General features: G+C 37.8%; 1 protein-coding gene across 1 annotated transcript in view; it reads right to left on the bottom strand.

Moving 5' to 3' along the window:
• Positions 1-20,057, bottom strand: part of PACRG (parkin coregulated) — a 277,211-nt gene that overhangs the window by 121,273 nt on the left and 135,881 nt on the right. Inside the window, exons 4-5 of the mRNA XM_081314796.1 lie at positions 12,750-12,921; positions 6,044-6,193 (exon numbers count right to left, since the gene is read on the bottom strand). Coding sequence (XP_081170922.1) covers positions 6,044-6,193; positions 12,750-12,921 — 322 coding nt within the window. The remainder of the gene's footprint in view (positions 1-6,043; positions 6,194-12,749; positions 12,922-20,057) is intronic.

Genomic DNA, 20,057 nt, shown 5'->3' with positions numbered 1-20,057 from the left:
TCATCCAGAAGAAGATCTATTTATGTGGTCATTAATGATAGTATATAGTCCAATCCAATCCCTTCCCAATAAAATCCACACACATCTTAATAGTAGTATATAAAATGCAGCATTCACAAAAGAGGGAAATTAATCTGGCCAATGAGCTATGCCAACAGCTCTGCTAACCCAGAGGTAGACAGAGGGTGGTGATTTTTTTAATTTTAAATATTTTTTGGATTTTTTATTTTTATTTTTAAGTTAAACTAGCACATCCTCAATATTGAGGCTGATTTTTTTTTCATGCCTGCTATCATTGTCTTAAAGAGTTACAGAAGGACTACTTCAAAATATATTGCTGGGAAATGTTGAAACTACTTGGATAAAGTTTTATAATATTAAAGCCTTCAGAAAGGTTTAGAACTGTGAAGGTTCCAGTCTGCCCTAAAGTAAAGCATCTACAGGTGCTTGAATGCTTTCAGGTAAATAGCCTGTGGGCAAAGATGTCATCATATTAAATCCCAAGTTAGTTAAAATGACAACTTGTTGCTTTTGAATATTGTTGTTCTGGTTGACTCATCTATTCTTAGTGTGTGTGTGTGTGTGTTTCTACATATATATAATAGAGATGTACAAAGTGATCCAAACTTTATTTTGGCTAAGGTTTTTAAAAGACTTGTGTGCTAAATAATACCGACCTCGCAACTGCTGGGTACAAATGAAGGACTTTGTAGTCAGTCACTAATATCATTCTGCCTTCTGCATTTATCAGAACTGTCTTAAAATAGCTGCATGTAGTTGAATTTATTGAAAGATTGCACCTACTTTGACTCCACTTACTCTCTTATTTTCTTTTGTTCCGTTACTTAAAATGCTGAACACATTTTAATTAGGCTTTTAGCACATCACAAGAACTTGCTAAGTATTATTAACTTTAAATTAATCACCACTAAGTCAGTTCTGTCTCATGCAGACTAATACCATATTCTTATTTAAGAAATTATCCAGTAATTACAAATTACCGTATACAGCAAGAATAAATGGAAAGTGTTTAGCTCTTTGAATGTATTAAATACAGATACTTATGAAAGTTGAGTAAAATTACAATCCTAAACTTACTTAAATGGGAATAAGTCCTGTTATGCAATTGGTTTCCCCCTTTCTAAATTACACTCCCAATTTGGCTCAAGGTTTGCATGAATTTATTACAGCTAATATGTCTCTGTGTGTGTGTGTGTGTGTGTGTGTGTGTGTGTGTGTGTGTGTGTAAATGGCATTAGAAAAAAAACAACAAAGGTGACCTTTCCTTACTAAGTTTGAGAAGACATTCCCCTCGACCTCCATTTGCATCTTTGATAGTTGGGTCTCGGTAAAACAATAGTGGGTATAAGAAAGGCTAACTTTCTAATGCAATGTTGCTAGAACCATGATATTTCCTGCACCATTCCATTTGTTAATTAGAGCAAAGGGCTTAAGCTTATTAATGGCTCATCTGCTCCTCTCTGAAATTTGTTATCTAACAGGGTTCAGATCACCTGTTGTTTTTTGGGGGTGGTGGTGGTTTGCCCTGACTTCCCCATTTTTCCCTAAGGCAGAATTACTTTGGCTAGTGATAATTTTGTTTCAGGGGGAAAAAAAACCTCTTATCAAATGAGAAAGAAACCCTCACCTTTTTGGCTACCTTGGGCTACCTTGAATTTCACCTGGTTCTTGCTTTGCTCTGTTGCTCTTGTCTTTTATACTAAAGTCACTTAGAAGAAATGTAGCTCTTGCTTTCCTCCCAACTGTTGGAGGATGCATCTAACACTGATGGTATAGGACCAGTGTTGTACACAAGTTGTACACTTCTACTCCCCCCCCAATCCCAAAATATTCTATTTTTTGTTTAGTGATACCTGGGCTTAAGGTATCATCATTTAGCACATGTATAGTATCTGAAAGTTACACCTTGCAAATACATCTCTCTTTGCTATAGTCTTTCTTCATTTCAGCATGAATCTCTGTTTCTCTTTCTGCCTTCTTCTACAGCTGAACACTGTAAAAAGTGAATCATTTCTTTATATGTCCTCTATTTTCCCTAAAACTCTCCGAATTTCTTGCCTCTGTCTTGTGCCCTATGCCCAGACTAGGCTTAAAAATATTTTCAGAGCAATGAAAACCATATGAATAAAAGTTCTTTGACTACCTTAATTAGAGGACCTGGCATATGAATTAATAATGATTTTTTTCATTTCACTTCTATTCAGTCCATAAGAAACCATCTTATGCTGCTTGAACATTTTATCCATCTAGCTGGTATCTCCTACTTAGATTTGGTAATAGATCTTCATAGAATAGGGAATGTTCCTAAATCTAATATAACCTGAAAAATGCAAGGAATTAATCCTGAGACTTTATTTTTTTTAATAAAGCAGGTAACATTTTTATTGGCACTACAACAGACTATAAATATATGTTTTCCTTACTATCCAACATAGGAATATAACTGATAGCAGGTAGACATGTCATAAAAAAAATAAAAAAAATAAGGAGGTCAATAGATTAATGAAAGTACTAATGAATTCAATGGATTTAAATTCAATATAACTTGTTTTAATATGATGGTGTTCAGGAGCAGACTGTGGGTCTGATCAGAGTTTTCCAATTTAATACTTGACACTCAAATCAAGTCTGCATTGTATCATTGGGATTGTAAATCTTCTGTAACCACAAAGGGAGTCTCTGACCATGTCCACCTGACACACACCGCGTGGATTAAGATATTTATCCTGGAAATGCATGCAGGATGACATCCAACTGCTATTCCATGCCTCTTCTGCAATACTTTTTTAAAAAAAAGTTTGTGGCGACACAAAAAACAAAAAAGACATGCCATTGCCCTTCTTAACTTTTTGAATCTTACGTTTACTGTTCACATATCTGGGAGGGGTGAAAACAAAGTGAAGAGCAGAGATATTTGTTTCATGTTTTTACCTGCACTAGATTAAGATCTCATACGGATTTAAGCAACACGTTAGAGTGGGGTTTACTAAGTTGTGCTTGTAGGCTATAATTGAGACTCTCTACAGTAGCACATATTCAGAGGATCCACTAAATGAAACAATTTCATGCTTAACTTGTGTATGAACACTGTCACTGTCTCCCATAACCTAACAAATGAAATACCTGGATAGTCGTGCACATTTTCATAGTAAACATTTCATAAATTTATTTGTGGAAGACATATATATCCAGCATTTATTGAATCATCCCTCTGGCTTATTTATCTCCAATAGACATTTTTTTGACATTGAACTTTTATTGAATGAGCCACCATTTTATTGACCAACAATAATGTTTGTTTGAGGAGATCAAGAAAGCAGAACAAAAATGATTAAATTCATCAACAGTGTCTGTTTGAGGAGATCAAGAACAAAATGATCAAATTCATTCCATTTTCATCTGTGTTGTTTTCTTCCTACAGTTGAGATTTATAGGGCTTTGTTTTAAAATTCTGCATCATTTAATCTGCACAGCACTTCACAAGCTATTATTGATCACTTGAATAAAATATACTGATGACAAAATGTTTCTGCTTTCTAAAAGCTCATAAAGACATTATGACTGCTTTTATTTGGCACCATATAATAGTTGCTAAAGGACAATCCCGATGTTTTCATTCATCCAACAACATTATATTTAAAAACACAAACATTTGGCACAGCTATCTAACACTTATCAAAGTAATTTCTGCTCCCTATGCTGATGTAATATCCATTCAGCATGAGGCTTGATGGAATTTTATGTTAAGCTTTGAAGATATTATTTGATCTCTTTTCATCTTCTGCTTTCTGCATACAAAACATTAAAGCATATTTTACTTTTACTTTTTACCTTCTTACCTTTAAGTTAGGTGACTTAATGAATTTATATTTAAAATATGAATAACATAACAAGACTCTTACTACTATAGTAACAACAACAGATGGTAACAAATACTTGTATCATGATACAGTTAAATATGAAGAGAACTTAAGAAAAACTGCTCACAGGTTATACCTTATTAATTTCAAGAAAGACACTGAATAATATCATACTGTTGACAACAGCTTTAATTCATGCCTCAGGTACAAACCTATGAAAATTGAATGTTAAACCAGGAAGGCTAGCTATTGTGCTTTCACTAGCTGATGATAAGTTAGAATGGTAATATAATACAACAAAGATATACCTATTGTAAAACCATATTGCCTTTTTTGCATAATTATAATTATTTGATCAGAGCAAACCTGTATTATAGGCTGAAATATTAATTTCTAAGCATAAACTTTGGTGGTTAAAAGTTTCAGAAGAGCCATTTAGGATTTGATGTTTGATTCATAAAATCCAGAAGGTAGTCCAAGACCTAAAAGTATTAGTATTGTTCCCTGTAAGATCCAATAAATAGGCACTAATTATTTGAAAACATATTTTTTCAGAAAAACAAAACACAAAGTACACAAATGTAATAAGAAATGAACAATCTGTAACATTTTTTTCAAGGGAATAGGAAAACTACTTGTATAGTCATTTTGTGTATGGTTCAAAACTGAGAGATTATTGCTGCACATGGCTAGCATTAAGTCACATTCTTTTAGCTATATCAGATATTATTCTCTAATGGACATGTTACCCAAATCTAGAGATTCTGGTTCATTAAGAAGCTTTTTCTTCATAACTACTGCCAATGCATCAACCCTTTTTTATAACCCATTAATCATTTTTTAAAATCTATGAAGTAAATTTGAATAAAGGAAAAAAGGTATACTGTGGCAATATGAGTTTTAAAGGGTGATGACCAATGTAGTTATTATTAAAGCATCTATACTTGTTACTGAAATACTAGAGATTTTATGGACAACTGCCAAGTCATATAATTGATTAGCATGCTTTGTAATCATGGTACCTTAATGTGCTTCAATATGCAAAGAGAACGACAGAATATTTTTTCAACTTTCAACCCATTCACATTATATGCCATATAAATATTTTTACAAGATTGATAAAAGGCAAGCTGCTTAGGTGCATGCATGTAAAGTTCCCTTCATTTTAAGAAGTCAAGAAGTTTTTAAAAAATACACACTTGGAGTGTGATAAACAGGGATTTTTTGTTTACTGAACTCTTCTGTTTACCCACATCACCAAACTGCTTGACCATTTTATAATGAAATTTTAAATGAGCACATTGCCCTTGAAACTGAATCAACCAATTGCAAGCACTGTAATGGTACTACATCAAAGTTGCTTCTACTCTAAACTACAAATGCAACTTGGAAATGGTTTGACTCAGAAACACTGAGATCACTGAATAAAGCTGAAAATCGCCACCCTGTCCTGCCCTAATCAATGCAGATTATGAAGCAATTCCGAAGTCTTTCATTCCAGTCATGGGGGAATGAACATCCCCATGGAAGGGGGCGGGGAACAAAAAATTGATAGAACCTGTTTGTTTCAGCCTTGCTAAATTCCTATGGGGAGCAGCAAAGCTGACAAGGCACTTTTCTCTTGAAGGTTCTGCTAGCTAGTTACATTCAACCCACTAGAAGTGGGGGCTGAAACAGAGGTTCCCTCCAATCAGAAACTAGTTTTATAAAAGTAGTTTTATAATCATTCAGCTAATAAAAAAGATGAGCTGCAAATAAATCAATTCAGATCTCAAGGCTGACATTCAGAGCTGCGCAGAATTCTCGTGTGGAGGTACCCAACCTTCATGACAAATTAAAAAGCCAATGCTTGATTTGTTTACTAAAAAGGGAAAAAATACAGTCTATCCATGCATTTTAACAATGCTACAGTAATTTTAATTAGTGGAAGATTGTAGAACTGCTCCAGTGGTTCTGTAATGTGTTAAATAAGCTCTATACATAAGAAGTAATAAATGCTGGTGTTAATTTCACAGCATCCCTGGAGAGTAAAAGAGGAGAAAGTGCCAAATATATTTTAGTTTGTATACTATAGTAAATTCTTACTACATTGTTATTCAGGCTTGCCTTGAGCCCCTCTATACTGAAGGATTTGAAGACACGGCATTGCTAGGATCACTCACCATTCTTATTCTTAAAGATGTTTAAAATAGGGAGAATCTGACGATAATAGGGCACTAAAGCTTCCCCCACCATATCAGCTGACACCACCAGGTGCTGAAGGACTTTGAGCGTGATGCAGATGACTTGTCGGTTTCGAAGGTTCAGCGCATCTTAGATGAACAAAAAGAGACAAGCAGAAAACAGAAGAATTAATTTCAAGAACATATTGGGGAGGGGAGAAATTCTCTAATAGACAAATTTAATTAAACTGTACTCTGCAGGGGATTGTAAGTGGGCCTTTATTAGCCTGGCTTTGAAGGAACCCAGAGATGGATTGCAGTCCCAATGTTATAAAACACTGCCTTGACTGAGTGTTATTTGTTCCCACAATTTGTGCTGACTCTTCAGTAACCCCAAGAATGCAGTTTATTATTCCTTCTTGCTGTCTGTCCTACTGGTTCCTGCCACCCCCACCCCTACCCACCCCACTCCCCCTAGAAAGAGAAGAAATAAAAAGGAGGGGAAAAACGTATCACCAGTAGCAGTGGGACTACCAAGGGAATTGAAAAGGCAAAAGGATGAAGGTTGATGAGACATTCTGCTCTAACAATTAGCCTGTTTATTTTTGCTCGCTTAGAAATCATTTTATTCTTTTCAATTAACAATTGGTACTATTCGGAGAAAAGAACAATGATAGAAATGTTCACAAAGAAAAGCTTGTAGACTTTATTTTATTTTATTTTGTTTTTTTAAAAAAAACCTAAATGATAAATAGGGATTCTATCTTGCCCACTTGAGAATTTTCTGTGTAGTGTCAAGCAGCTGGATTTTGCTCCTGAAATCAGTAACACCTTTTGTCCTGTTCCATTCCAGGTTTCATTCAAAACAAAATAATGTTGTGCTCTCCTTTATATTTCAAAATTATATTTTCAAACGTGAACCTAAATTCAAATTTCTTCATTGCTCCTGCTTCCCACTCCAACATGATATAGTAGGGAGTAAAGGTCACCAGCCGTAGATTATTGTGAAAAGCTCCATTGCATATAACAGTTGCACAGTTGCGATGTGCAAAGTCCCCAACTAACAAACAAAAACTTTTCCCCACATTCTATCTATTACAGATGTCAAGCTCCAAAAGGAGACTAGAAAAGGGAAAAATAATGCAGAAATAGGTAAGCGTGAACACTGCAAATAATAGAACGGGATGAAAAGGAAGAAGTGCCAAATTTCCTCCAGCTCCCAGGCTCCCCTTTCGCTTGTCCTTCACTCTCGTCCTTCTTCCTTTTGACCTCGTCTTCTCTTGCTTTTCTCACAGTCGCGCAAAAGAGTGGCAAGCCTAGCTAAGCAATCTCTTTCTCTGCACAATTTAGTTCACTTGCCAGAGTTTTTCCCTCTGCCAGGAATCCATTCCCATATTCAGCAATCAGTCAGAAATAGGCTGACAAAACCGCAGTGAAGCTGCAACTGCAGGAGTTCTCTTCTGACTATTCAACAACCATCCTACTACATGCAGCCTGTTTATTTCAACATATTTGAAGGTTGTTTTTTTTTAGTGCCTTCTCCCAATTTAGTTCAGCAAGAAAGTCTGGACTGACAGGGATTGGCAACTTCTCAATTACCCCTGCCTTTAAAAAATGATATAAATGTAGTTTTCCATGTTGGAAAACATGCCATGGTTTTGAAAAACACATGAGTTTGGGAAATGGGGAGTTGTCCTTTACCCAATTTCCCTTAAATTATGGGTTCTCAATGATTTCATTCAAACCCATCATTTTGGAGAGAGGAGAGGCTAGAGATCATTAGTGAAAGGAACAGGACTATGCCTCTTGCCAACAGTCCCAATAGGAAACCTCTAGGTCTTCATTCTGGAAAACTAGAAAGCTCTAAAGAGTTTGGTGGATGCAATACTTAATTCAAAGACACAATGTGAAATATTTTTGGTAGTGTTACCTCTTGTATAATATTGAAAGGTTAATATAGCCTTTGGCTCAAACAGAATGGTGCACTGCTGCATTAAATTAATTCAGAATCATTAAGAAAATATTTTAAAGATGCTGACTTATTTTGGCTCACCCATTTCTCTATATCCAATCTCTTTAAAATAACTGTTTTTCTCCCTTCGAGTTCAACTGAGTTTTTACCCTGTTGCAGGAGAAATATTTCAAAACGTGGCGCAGGTTAACAGTCAGCTATTTGCAATAAAGCTGGTTCATTTCTAACTCAATAAATAAGTATTGTGCTTGTTGAAAATGCAATAAAGCTATATTTCCTATATTGCACTAGTTGAAATTGTGATGAAGCTCCGTTTCCTTAGACAGTATTAAAGTGCAGTGTAATACCTTCTATTACTGTGACTACTTGGATTTATTTCCAGCCACACTGAAAATGAATGAAGTGTGCATTTTGTTATGTTTTCTTTAAAAAAAACAACAGCAATGACATCTATGAACTGGAGAAGGTGGCAATTTTAAATCATGGCCTCCCACTGTTACTGCTTGGTAGGGAAAGGAGCTCATAGAATATCTAGCTACATGAGTGAGAAGCACATCTCTCCCTTCCTGCATTTTTGGGATGTAAGTTTTATCCAGCCAAATTGCTGGGTAGCGTTCTTCTGAGACAGCCTTGGAATCTCTCCCATGGCTGACGCAGATTCAGAATCTCTAAAGAGCATCAGTTAATCAAGCAGCAGCATTAATATAGGAAGACAAGTTAAACCGTTCTTCTAGACAGGAGCTTCATCAGCTACCATTTTGTTTGTTTGTTTTTTGCTCTTAAATTTACTCTGTGGATTGTTTTATCAGATACTTTACAGGCAATTGTTGGGCAGAAAGAGAAAATATACATTTTCCATTAAAACAAAAAAAGACATTAAAAATATAATATATTGTCACAGATAAAAACTTCTTATATGTGAGAGATTATTTTAAAGACTCCCTGGAACTGATTATTTCAGAAAATTCCAACAACCTGACTTAAGCTCAATTATAGCTAATGATCACAGAATGAGTACATCTGGTTCCTTGTCCTGGTCAGGCAACAAGGTCACTTTCTGCACCACTGATGGCTATATAGTTGAAATTGTGCCCATCTGCAAGCTGGAATCCCCTACTGTAGGTGCCAGATCATTAAAATTTGTAGCTTGGGGTTGAGACTAAAGGAGTACAGTAATGATTAATTTGGAAGAGGAGCCAAAAAACAGATCTTGTCATAGAGGGATGGGAAAGATCTTTCTGCTTCAGTGCTAACATTTGGAAAAGCCCAGATTTTTATGCCATCTTTAATATTTGCATGAATTTTACACTTACACTGTCCTTTGAATCTGAATGTACCTCTTTTATGTATCCTAGTTGGTGCTCCTCTTGATCCAATGTAATTAAAGAAGTGCTTAATATTTTATATTATAGTGACAAGTATGTATAATACTTTAATTCCCCTTTTTAATAAATTATCAAAAAAGAAAACACATTTATATAAGTCATGTGTCTGAGAAATTGTGTAAACCTGTGTGATTTAGTCTAACAATGGAACAATAGCAAGAAATGTTACCTTGTTTTGGTCAGATTTTGCTATTTTGTTCTTCACAAAGCCTTGTTCCTGCTGCATGTTCCATAACTGAAGTATTATGACTGGGCTGAATTAACTTGTAGTAGCTTTACATTGAGTAAAACATCTATTGAGAACCAGAGCCTGGAGTGGTAGTGTGTTCCTTAATCTTAAGTCCTCTACTGGAGGCCTGGGAATTTGAGGGTTTTGTGCAGGATCATAGCTGTTCCTAGCACTGCATTCTTCCTGGATAGAGAGCTCTGATGTTATTCCTGGGATCTGTTGGAGCCACTCTGCCTGCCACCTTAGAAGTCATGGCCCCAATTGCTTATGCCACCATTCCTTTGGCCTTTTCCTCCAACACCCTCCCCAGTTCCACTACTGGGCCTTGGTATTTCTCCAAAATGCCCAGATAGATAAAATTCTCGAGTTATGCTATGATCTTGAATCTTCCAGTTACTTTTTTCCCCCCTCAGAATTTTAGTTTCATTTGGTTCTATTTACAGAATCAAAAAGTGGCCTTAAAATGTAAAAAAAGTGAATAAATGATTTGACTTTTAGGAAAATAAAGTACCGTATTTTGCCACTAGGTAAATTAATATAAAATATTGATCAGTTCTTGAACTGCGATATACTGAAAATGCATTTAAGGAAGCACATGAACCAAAATAAAATAAAAAGAATTTGAATACAGAGAAATTAATGAAGTTAAACCATTTTTATGTTGTGTGACCTATACCCAGTAGCAAAGACACTAGAGTCAGGAGCAGATTTTTCTGCCACTTATTTTACTGAGACATCCAGAAGAACTAATCTTAGTGAGTCTTCAGTAATTCCAGCATATACCGGCAGCCCAAGATAAACGAACAACAAAAACTAGATTGCTCTCATGCTTAATTAACCATTGATAAAAAATAATAACCCAACACACTGCACTTCGGAAATATTACAATTAGCACCATTAATTTCAAAATATTGTTTCTAAATCAGGAATATATTACAAAGTGGGTTTTTTAAAAAAAAATCCAGGGCAAAGGTTTTATAGTTTGTGCAAACTAGCACTTATCAAAAACTCCAGATACTCTGCTATAGGCCTGATAAGCTGCCTAATTAAATCACCAAGTTATTTATCAGGCATGTTATCTAAACAAGGCAACCAGCAGTTCTGACAATCATTTTTCATGTCAGTAGAAACATAAAAGGGCTACGCTAGGGAGAAATTATGGCCATGCCGGGCAGAGACAATGAGTGTTATTGTTAAAGATAGCTACAGCCCCCAGCCTGAGGAAGTTGAGCTCTCCTGGCAGCCCAGACTATTGTAAAAGTTTCTTGAGTCCTGCTTCTGAAGTGTCAATAGATGGATTTTGTGGCAGGCCTGTTCAAAGCACTATCCTCTTAATAAGATTTCCCACTGGTTATCTGAGCAGCAGGCTTGTTCTAGCACAGAGGTCCCCAACCTTTTGGGCACCAGGGACCGGTTACTTGGAGGTTTTTCTGCAGACCAGAGGGGGTGTGGTTTTGTGTGCTGCCTGCATCCCGCAAATGGGGCTTTGCATGTTTGTGCGGCCTGGTTGCTGGCATGCTGTGGCCCCGGACCAGTCCACGTACTGGGGGTTGGGGACCCCTGTTCTAGCAGACTCTTGCCTCACTGCCATCTCCAGCTTCAGATTTTCTGAGCTTAACACCCACATGTGTGCATACTAGCTCTCTCAATAGAGAGAGCTGTCTTGAAACAGAAACATCAGCTCACCTCTGCCCACCTACAACGAGCAAACTGGATGAGGCAGCCTCATGGCAGCCACTGCAGCTCCATCTCAGCCTAGTTAGCTATTCCTAAACTCATTGCCATGGCTGCGGTGGCAGAGATTAATCTGGCATTCTTAAGGATTCCTGCCAGAGGGAGCCCCATTGTATGGTAAGATGCCAGCAGGTTGCCCTTATGGGAGAGAACAGATTATGCCAGGGTCTTCCCCTTTCAGAGCCCTAGTATCCCAGGTGCCTCTTTGATTGGCCATGCATTTCTTTCTCTAACAGCAACCTTGGCTATTATCAAAAGCGTAGCAGAGCATTGTAGTAACTTGTTCACAAGAGACAGACCAAACCAGCCAGGTACCACTCTATATTTGCCTATCTAAAATATAAGATTGAGAAATTGTCCTTGGAGAGAGGCTCTGTGCTTATGCATAGAAAACGGGTGATCTCTTAGCATTTATAAGCACTGTGCAGACATAAGCACAACAATATGTTTCTTTTTAGACCAACCAATATTTTAAAATGTTTTAACTGTTTTACCAATTTATAACAGTGTCCCTGTGGTCATGTGGTCAAAATTTGGGCACATGGTAATTGGTATGTATTTATCACGGTTGTAGCATCCCGAGGGTCATGTGATCACCATTTGCAACCTTGCCAGCCAGCTTCCAACCAGCCAAGTCAATGGGGTAAGCCAGATTCATTTAATAACTATGGCAAAAAAGGTAAAACCAGCACAACTCCCGTAATGACTGCATCACTTAATGACCATATCGCTTAGCAACAGAAGTTCCAGTCCCAGTTCTGGTCATAGGTTGAGGACTACCTATATTGAATCCAAAACCTAGCGTATTTCAAAAGAAGGAAGGGTCATTTCACTATCCCCCAAATAATGCTTGTGTCCTGAAATTATAGTTTGAGGTTCAAATATAATCATGAACTATGATCAATACACCAAGATTTATCAATTTGCATTATATTGAAGAAGGAAAAAGGGAAGGGTATGGAAGAATAATGCAGGCAGGCAGTGGCTCTTGCCTATCTTAAGGAGCACAAAGATGTTTATCAGAAATAGAAAATTATCTCCTGATGCGGAAAAACCTGACTTAGAAAGAAAAATAACCAAGCTACTCAAAATAGCAAAATAAAAAAGTTGAGGTACTGCAAACTATTTCTTTTACAGTGTTCTCATATCTTAGTTTGAGGAATATAAAAACAAGAATGAAAAGAAGTTTAACAACTTATATACTGCTCCATGGTTAGCATTAGAGTAAGAAAAGAACAAGTCAGGCAACACAGTTCTTTGGGCTTTGGTTATGGCCTTAGAACTGACTCAAGTTTATCATCTAGTAGAAATACAAGGCCCGCCATATTTTATTCCTTAATTAGCAGCCTCCAAACCCTAGACACTATTTCATTCTTCAGACTTACTTTTTATTGGAATAATGAGCTGAGGAATGACAGGAAGGATCTTGTTCCCACCATGCTCCAACATGTCATGGATGCCTTGCCGAGCAAAAAACTCATAAGGAAATTGCATTTCACACAATCCGTCGAAAAACAGTGGCAAATAGTGGTGGTAGTCCAATTTTTCAATCTCCACCTGGAAATCCATGCAGAAAAGAAGTAAATCAAAATTTATCAACTATGCTGTCCTATTACAATAACCTAAAAGTGTCATCGCAATGTTCTATTGAGCAAGACAAATGTTAGCATCCATTAGGATATCACTTGATGATGGTTATTCTCTTTCAAAGCAGAAAATAAAAAAGAAAGTGATCTTCGATGCTTGTATTTCCAAGTATTATTTGATATGCTGCATCCACTCATTCTGAATGGATAGATCCTTCTGGTGAGGAATAAAGCTGAGTCTAATAAACAACCTATTATGGAAGACTGCCAAAATGTATATTATACTGTAAAGCTGAAACTGAAAATAGGAGTGGTTTCCAACATTATATATTACCAATAATGAAACTGGTATTTACATTAGTGCAGAATTTCTAATTATTCTAGTTATATATAACCACAGTACAATTTTTTTGCATTACTGATGTTACTAAAAACAAAAGATTAAACTGAATTTACTCAAATAGTTATGAAAACAAAGGATCAAAGGAATTATCTGATTAATTTATGATCAAAATGCATTTTATAGCATTCTACAGGAGAAAACAAACCCTGTGATACCGATGACATAAAGTCAATCCCTTTATTTTGAAGTGATGATAAATACAAGAAGTGAGAAAAAACTTTCTACTCTTATTGAACTTTCATGGCCTTTTAATTATAGCATTTCAATCATGAGGAACATCATCCTACTAGTATTTATTCTTGTAAAATGTATTTTAAAGAATTCTGATGGGTAAGAATATCCCGATATTCTTCTTGATTATTTTTGATTTGAGACAACAAAGCTTATTTTATACAACTCTGAGGGAAGTTAAATTTTGTTTTATATAATTTTCAGCTATTACTGTAGGAGATGATCAGGCTGAGCCCAAGGGTGATGTCAAATATATCATCAGTTTGGAATCACTATGCCATCATAAGAGGCCTATGTCAGCCCCTCCCTTGAAGTCTGTTGACTTTTATCTGGTGCCAATTTTCCAATTTTGATAGATGATGGAATAAACTCATAGTGTTTTTGAATTGAATCCTGGCTCCTGACTTCCTGTGCCTGACAATTACTAGGTATTCTCATCTCCTAGGTAACCTTCATTAATGGAGCTTATAATACATTTCTGTTTTAAAAGGCTTAATTGACGGAGCATTATTTTTCTTACAATATCATTAACTTTGGAATGTATTGAAAAAATCAAGTTGAGAGTTGTGTTTCTAAAGTACAGCTGTTTCAAAAATTTGCAGAGATTGGCAACTCATGCTACTTTGGAAAAAAACTTAAAACGATATTGGTTTTCTTGAAGAATCTGCTGGGAGGCTGTGAAACCAACTGTTCTTGCAGTGTTAAATGTCCTCCCACCACATGGAATCCAGAAATATTTTAGTATTACATTTCACAGTGTGAAACCTTTTGCTTCTCTGTTTATGACTTAGCTTTGAACAGTAACTATTATGCAAAAGGGCCAAGATAAATAGGATTTTTGTTGTTGTATACACCCATAACATGCTTCTAAATTTTTCAGTTCCTCCTACAAAAGTATCCCGAATCAAAATTAAAAGTCTCTGGCTGCATTCAACTGAATTTATTGAAACATTAGTACTGACTCATTGAGTGTATTTTTCCTTTTTCCTCCAAAAAAATATCAAGAGTAACTACGTAACACTATATGATCTACAAAAGCAAAAGGGTAACAGAGAATTGATCATTCCCTTTTTCCTGATTTTTTTTAACAACACATCAAGATATTGCTCCAATGGAAAATACATTATGTTGATAAAAGTACACAAAGGACAGTATGCTATTATCTAGTCATTCTGTCCTTTACTTTTTTTGTTTTAACTAAAGAAAATGGACAACACACTTTGAAGTTTTCCTGAGTATGTTAGATTCAAAACACAATGACCTTTCACATTGTCTAGGAATGATTATATGTGAACACCTGATCAAACAGCTGCTAAAATAAAGACTCAGATTATTAATATAATACAATGGAAGTACCAGATGATAATGGTTTTGGAACAGCTGCACTGAACTTTCTTGCTTTCTTTATAGCTCAAGATCATGCAGGAAATTAAACTATATTATTAGTTGCTTTTGAACTATTTCAAGAGAGAGACATCCAGGCATGCTCTTTACCACTATCTTTAATAAACATATTATTCAGAGATAAAATTATTTCAAATAAATGTGGCTATTTTACAGCAACTCAAAACAGGAATGAGAAAGAAATATCTTCACCAACCCAAAAAGATGGAATATTCCAAATTATTACTATTATTTAATGCTTAAATATGGGCAGACATTTTTCAGTGAGAGGAGCCCTATTAATGTATCTACATCTTTCTATGTGTGTGTGGATAGACAGACAGACAGACAGACAGACACACACACACACACACACCTATGATCATTGTAACATCCCCATGATCATGTGATCAAAATTTGGGTGCTTGGCAATTGCATATATTTATGACACTTGCAGTCTTTTAGTCGTGATCATCATCTGCAACCTTCCCACATGCAAAGTCAATGGGGGAAGCCAGATTCGTTTAATGATGGCCTGATTCCATGGGGCTAAGTTCACTACCAGGGAATGATGTTCTAGACAGCAGGTGTTCTGAACCAGCCAACTACCGGCCTTGTAATAAGGCAAACCCCTGTTCAAACAGTAGAGACTGGAGAGCGTCTGATGCTGCAAAGCGTCTGCCAAGTTTAATTCACAAGCAAAACAACAGAACAAGAAACAAAAACACTGGAACTTGAATCCTCAAGCGGAAGGGTTGCTTTCAGCAACCAGCCCTTCCCCAAACACTCCTTTTATTTAGAGTTCAGGGCGTGGCCTCCCTGTGCCTCCTCCCGAGGAGACCCGCAGCCTTTCTCTGCTTGGTCCTGCTCGACTGCCTCCTACGTCGGGCGTCCTTGAACAGGGCCAGCTGTGGATCATCATCCTCCGCACTATCGGGCTCACGCAGCTGAGAAGAGGGCCCCGGCTGAGGGCTCTGCGAAGCCTCCAAGCCGTCATCAGCCAGTTCGTCTTCCACACCCTCCTCCTCCCCCTCATCTGAGTCATCCGAGACATCTGAGCCGGCTGCCGGACCCACAGGATGGCCCTGAGTCACAACAGCAGGGAGTACAGCAGACAAGGTGTGTCTTCTGGGTCCTACCAGATGGACCTCCTTAGCAAACAGGACCTGGGGCATACCTCTTCTGGCGGATCTGCTGGGAGAGACAGATGTAGCCAGGAAGAAGCAGTTCCTGAATTAACCTGGTCCCATGCCAGGCAGGGCTTTAAAGGTCAAAAACAGCACCTTGAATTGCACCCAGAAGCAAACTGGCAACCAATGCAACTTATAAAACCGAAGTGTAAATAGATACAAATAGAGTGAGTTTTGAAAACATTTTACTAACTGTAGGAAAATCGAAGGAATTAAGATCTGAATTAAGAGGTTATTGTAGCTTTGTTGCTGCTTTTTATTTCTTATTTTTTGGACACACAGCTATCCAAACGTTAAAATAGCAGTTCTTTCTTTGTTTGTTTTTCTATGAGAAAATAAATAATCTTAACCCTAGTATAGCAAGAACAAGGAGATTCTTTATCCAGATAGCTGGTATCAATATATATGAAGGGTTTCAATAATTGGCTAAGGATACTGAAATGCAGGATCATACTGATTCCTCAGATAACAACTGGAGAAAGGTGAAGTTTCACGTTTTCAGGTTTCTCTTTGTTTCCTAAGTTTGAAATCTGACTTTTCCCCCAGCTGATAACTGGAAAACTGTAGAGAGAAGAAGTTTGCTTATAAATACCAGATGGTCAAGTCTCTGAAGATATACAAAACCTGTGGTAGAAACTTACAGTTAGTCTGACCACTATGCCTTGCTTTTTCATTGCTTTTCACTGGTATAATCTATGAAACGTAAGAGTCTAAAGAGCAGCTTGATTAAGAATTATTTTTTTGTGGAATAGTTCTGAAATCAGGCAAGGCCTTATACATTTAAAGATTCTTTCATGCCTTCCTTAACACAATACCCAACCACAGGGATTTTGCGCAGGAACATTCCATGCTTCCTGCCTCCCCATCTGCAGTCTGATGCTGTACCATCCAGTAAATGTTTCATTACTTCAGCAGTTATTTCTGCAAAGTATGCCGACAGAATACATCATGATGTATGCACACATATATAAATGAAATAAAATATCAAAAAAAGATTTTCAACCTACTAAACACTATTGATACAGCTGAAGTAATGCGTGGGAAGCACTGCAACGGACCTGCTGCTTGTGGAGACAGGAGAAAAAACAACAACAACGGGGAAGGCGAGAGCAAGAAGCAAGAAACCAGAAATTCAGATCAAGCCAGGGTAAATGATGCATATCTCTCATGGGTCCTACAACCTTCTTTATGCAGCAGTAGTTGAATAAAGCAACACCCCTACACCAGCCAACCAGATGGAGCATTTTGCCATGTCAGTTTCGATAAATGGTTTGTGATTTCATTCAAAACAGAAACGGGGCAACGGCATAGTAGCCATTAATGGATTCTCTTCGCTTACGAATGGCCATGGCAAAAGAGGGAGGGGGTTAGAGAAACTCAAGTTAATTCTTATGTGCTCCCAAATGCTTCCTGGGTAAAACATGATCTTTCTCTTCCAAATCTCTGTTGATTTTGCTATAACAGGGGTATCAAACTCAATTTCATTGAGGGCCGCATCAGCATTGCGGTTGCCCTCAAGGGGCCGGGTGGGTATGGCCAGGGTGGGCAGGGCCTACTGGGTGGGCGTGGCTAGAGTGCGTGTGGCCTACTGCGTGGGCATGGCCAGCTCTACATTGTTCGCATCAAGGGTGCCTATGGGGGCCTGGGCAGGAGTGGGACAGATCTGAGGGTCTCTGGCAGAAGGAGGGTCTCTGGGCCAGGGCCAAGGCAGTGGGGGCCATTCCCTCACTGTTTCCAGGATGGCTTTGCGGGCCACATGAAACCACTTCGCGGGCCGGATCCGGCCCCCGGGCCTTGTGTTTGACATGTCTGTGCTATAAAGTCATTTTTTAAAAAATAAAAATAAACTATAAGTCCATGTTTTGGGGAGGGTAAATTTGTCTTCCCTCCACTTAGGAAAGGAATTTCTACTTAGGAATTTTGTCAGCAAAGAAACCTGGTGCACTTGGTCAGTGCATCTGGGAGGGCAGCCCTAGCTGAGCTTCACTGATCTCAAAAACCTAAGCAAAGGTGGACCTGCTTGCATAGGCGCTTTCAGTTAGCTCTATAATGACACCAAATTAATGAAATGGGCTTCATGATTTCACAAAACAAACTCTTGACATTTTGTATTTATGTCACACCACCATATGCCATAAGGGGCAGAATTTACGTCATATCACATGCTTCATAATTTGTCCCTTGCGGATGTCCTTGACTGGTTAGTATTATCCAGGTGGGCAAGCACTAGAAAATCTCAGGGCTTTTTAGATCCTTTTCAACCTATCATTCCCTCAAAGTATTCATAGTACAGCACTGACCATAAATAATGGCTGACTAGTAAGCCAAGCTACTAGCTTGGTATCTCTTCCAAAAATAACAAAGCTGGAAAGATGTCACTTCAGGAGGTCTTTGTTTAACAACCACTCATCCAGCAAACATTTGAACTTATGATGGTACTAAAGAAATGGTAGTTGTGACGGTTTCTTGCATTTGCAGCCACTGCCACATCCCACATCAGGTGATCACAATTTGTGACTTTTACAATTGGCTTCTGACAAGCCAAGTCAATAGGGAAGTTGACAGGAATTTGCAAGTTGTACACAGGTGAGCTCTTTGCTTAAAAAGCTGCATGGTCCTCACTTAACAATGGTAACCAGGACTGCAGAACTGCCATTGCTAAGCTGCACAGTCAGATGGTTTTTCAACTTAAGACCATGTCACTTAACAATAGAGTTTCCAGTCCCAACTGGTATCAATAAGTGAGGGCTACCTATAGCCAGAAACCTATTGTTAAAATTTTGAGATTCCACACTTATAGAATCATAGGCTGAAAGTAAAGCAAGCCTAGCCCTTTCATTAGGATAGCAATTCCAGAGAAACTTTTCAACTTTTCTTGGAAACCTGCAATGACGGAACACCTACAACTCCAGGAGGCAGGTTGTTCTTCTGCAAGTGGCAGTCATGGCTAGGAAAGTCTTTTACACAGGTTTCCTTGTTACATCAATTCCACCCGTTTCTGGATTGGATGGCCTTTCTCATAGTCTTAAATCCACTCTCACTTGTATTGCTGTGCAGGTAATCCTTGACTTACAACCATTCGTTTAGTGACCATTCAAAGTTACAACCGCACAGGAAAAAATGATTTGCAACTGGTCCTTGTGTGTAAAATCGATGCAGCAACCCCATGTGTCAAAACTGACTTTGGCTCCATCGTTGCCTGCACCTTACTCCAGCTTGCATTTTGCCAAACAGAAATGGGAGGACAGTGAATTCCTAGGGAGGGGGGGAGGCTATGGAATGTGTGGTGAACTATGATCTGTGGGTGGCTTGGATGGGGGAAAGGGGTTTTACCTATGGGAGTTTTCGTAGGGAAAATCCCAGAGCTGACTTTGCTTCTGCTTTACTCTTGGTAAATTTAAAGAGCCGGGAGTTATGGGACGGTTGACCCCATGGTTACCTGATCAAAATGTGGGTGCTTAACAACCAGCATGTATTTATAACAATTGCAGTGTCCCAGGGTCACATGATTTTCATTTGCAACTTTTTCAGCCAGCTTCTGGCAACCAAATCAGTGGGGGATTTGCTTAATGACTGCATGATTCACTTAACAGCTGCAGTGATTTGCTTAACAAGCATGGCTAAAAAGGTCATAAAATTGAGCACAACTCATTTAACAACTACCTTGCTTAACAGGAGAAATTCTGGTCTCAATTGTGGTCATAAAACAAGGACTACCTGTAATGCCCCCCAAATAGGGTTGTCACTGAAGAACATTCAGAAGGTGCAACTAGTCCAAAATGCACTGGCACATTTTGGGTATTTCATGAATACTCTTTGGTAAACTGCACTGGCTGGCTCTTAATGGGCTTGTGTGGATAATCAAATATGCTGGGGGGGGGTTTCCTATAAAGACGTTTG

This window comes from Vipera berus (assembly GCF_964194415.1).
Source record: "Vipera berus genome assembly, chromosome: 1".
NCBI lineage: Eukaryota > Metazoa > Chordata > Lepidosauria > Squamata > Viperidae > Vipera > Vipera berus.
The sequence above is the reverse complement of the archived record's forward strand: the minus strand, read 5'-3'. Positions and strand labels throughout refer to the sequence as shown.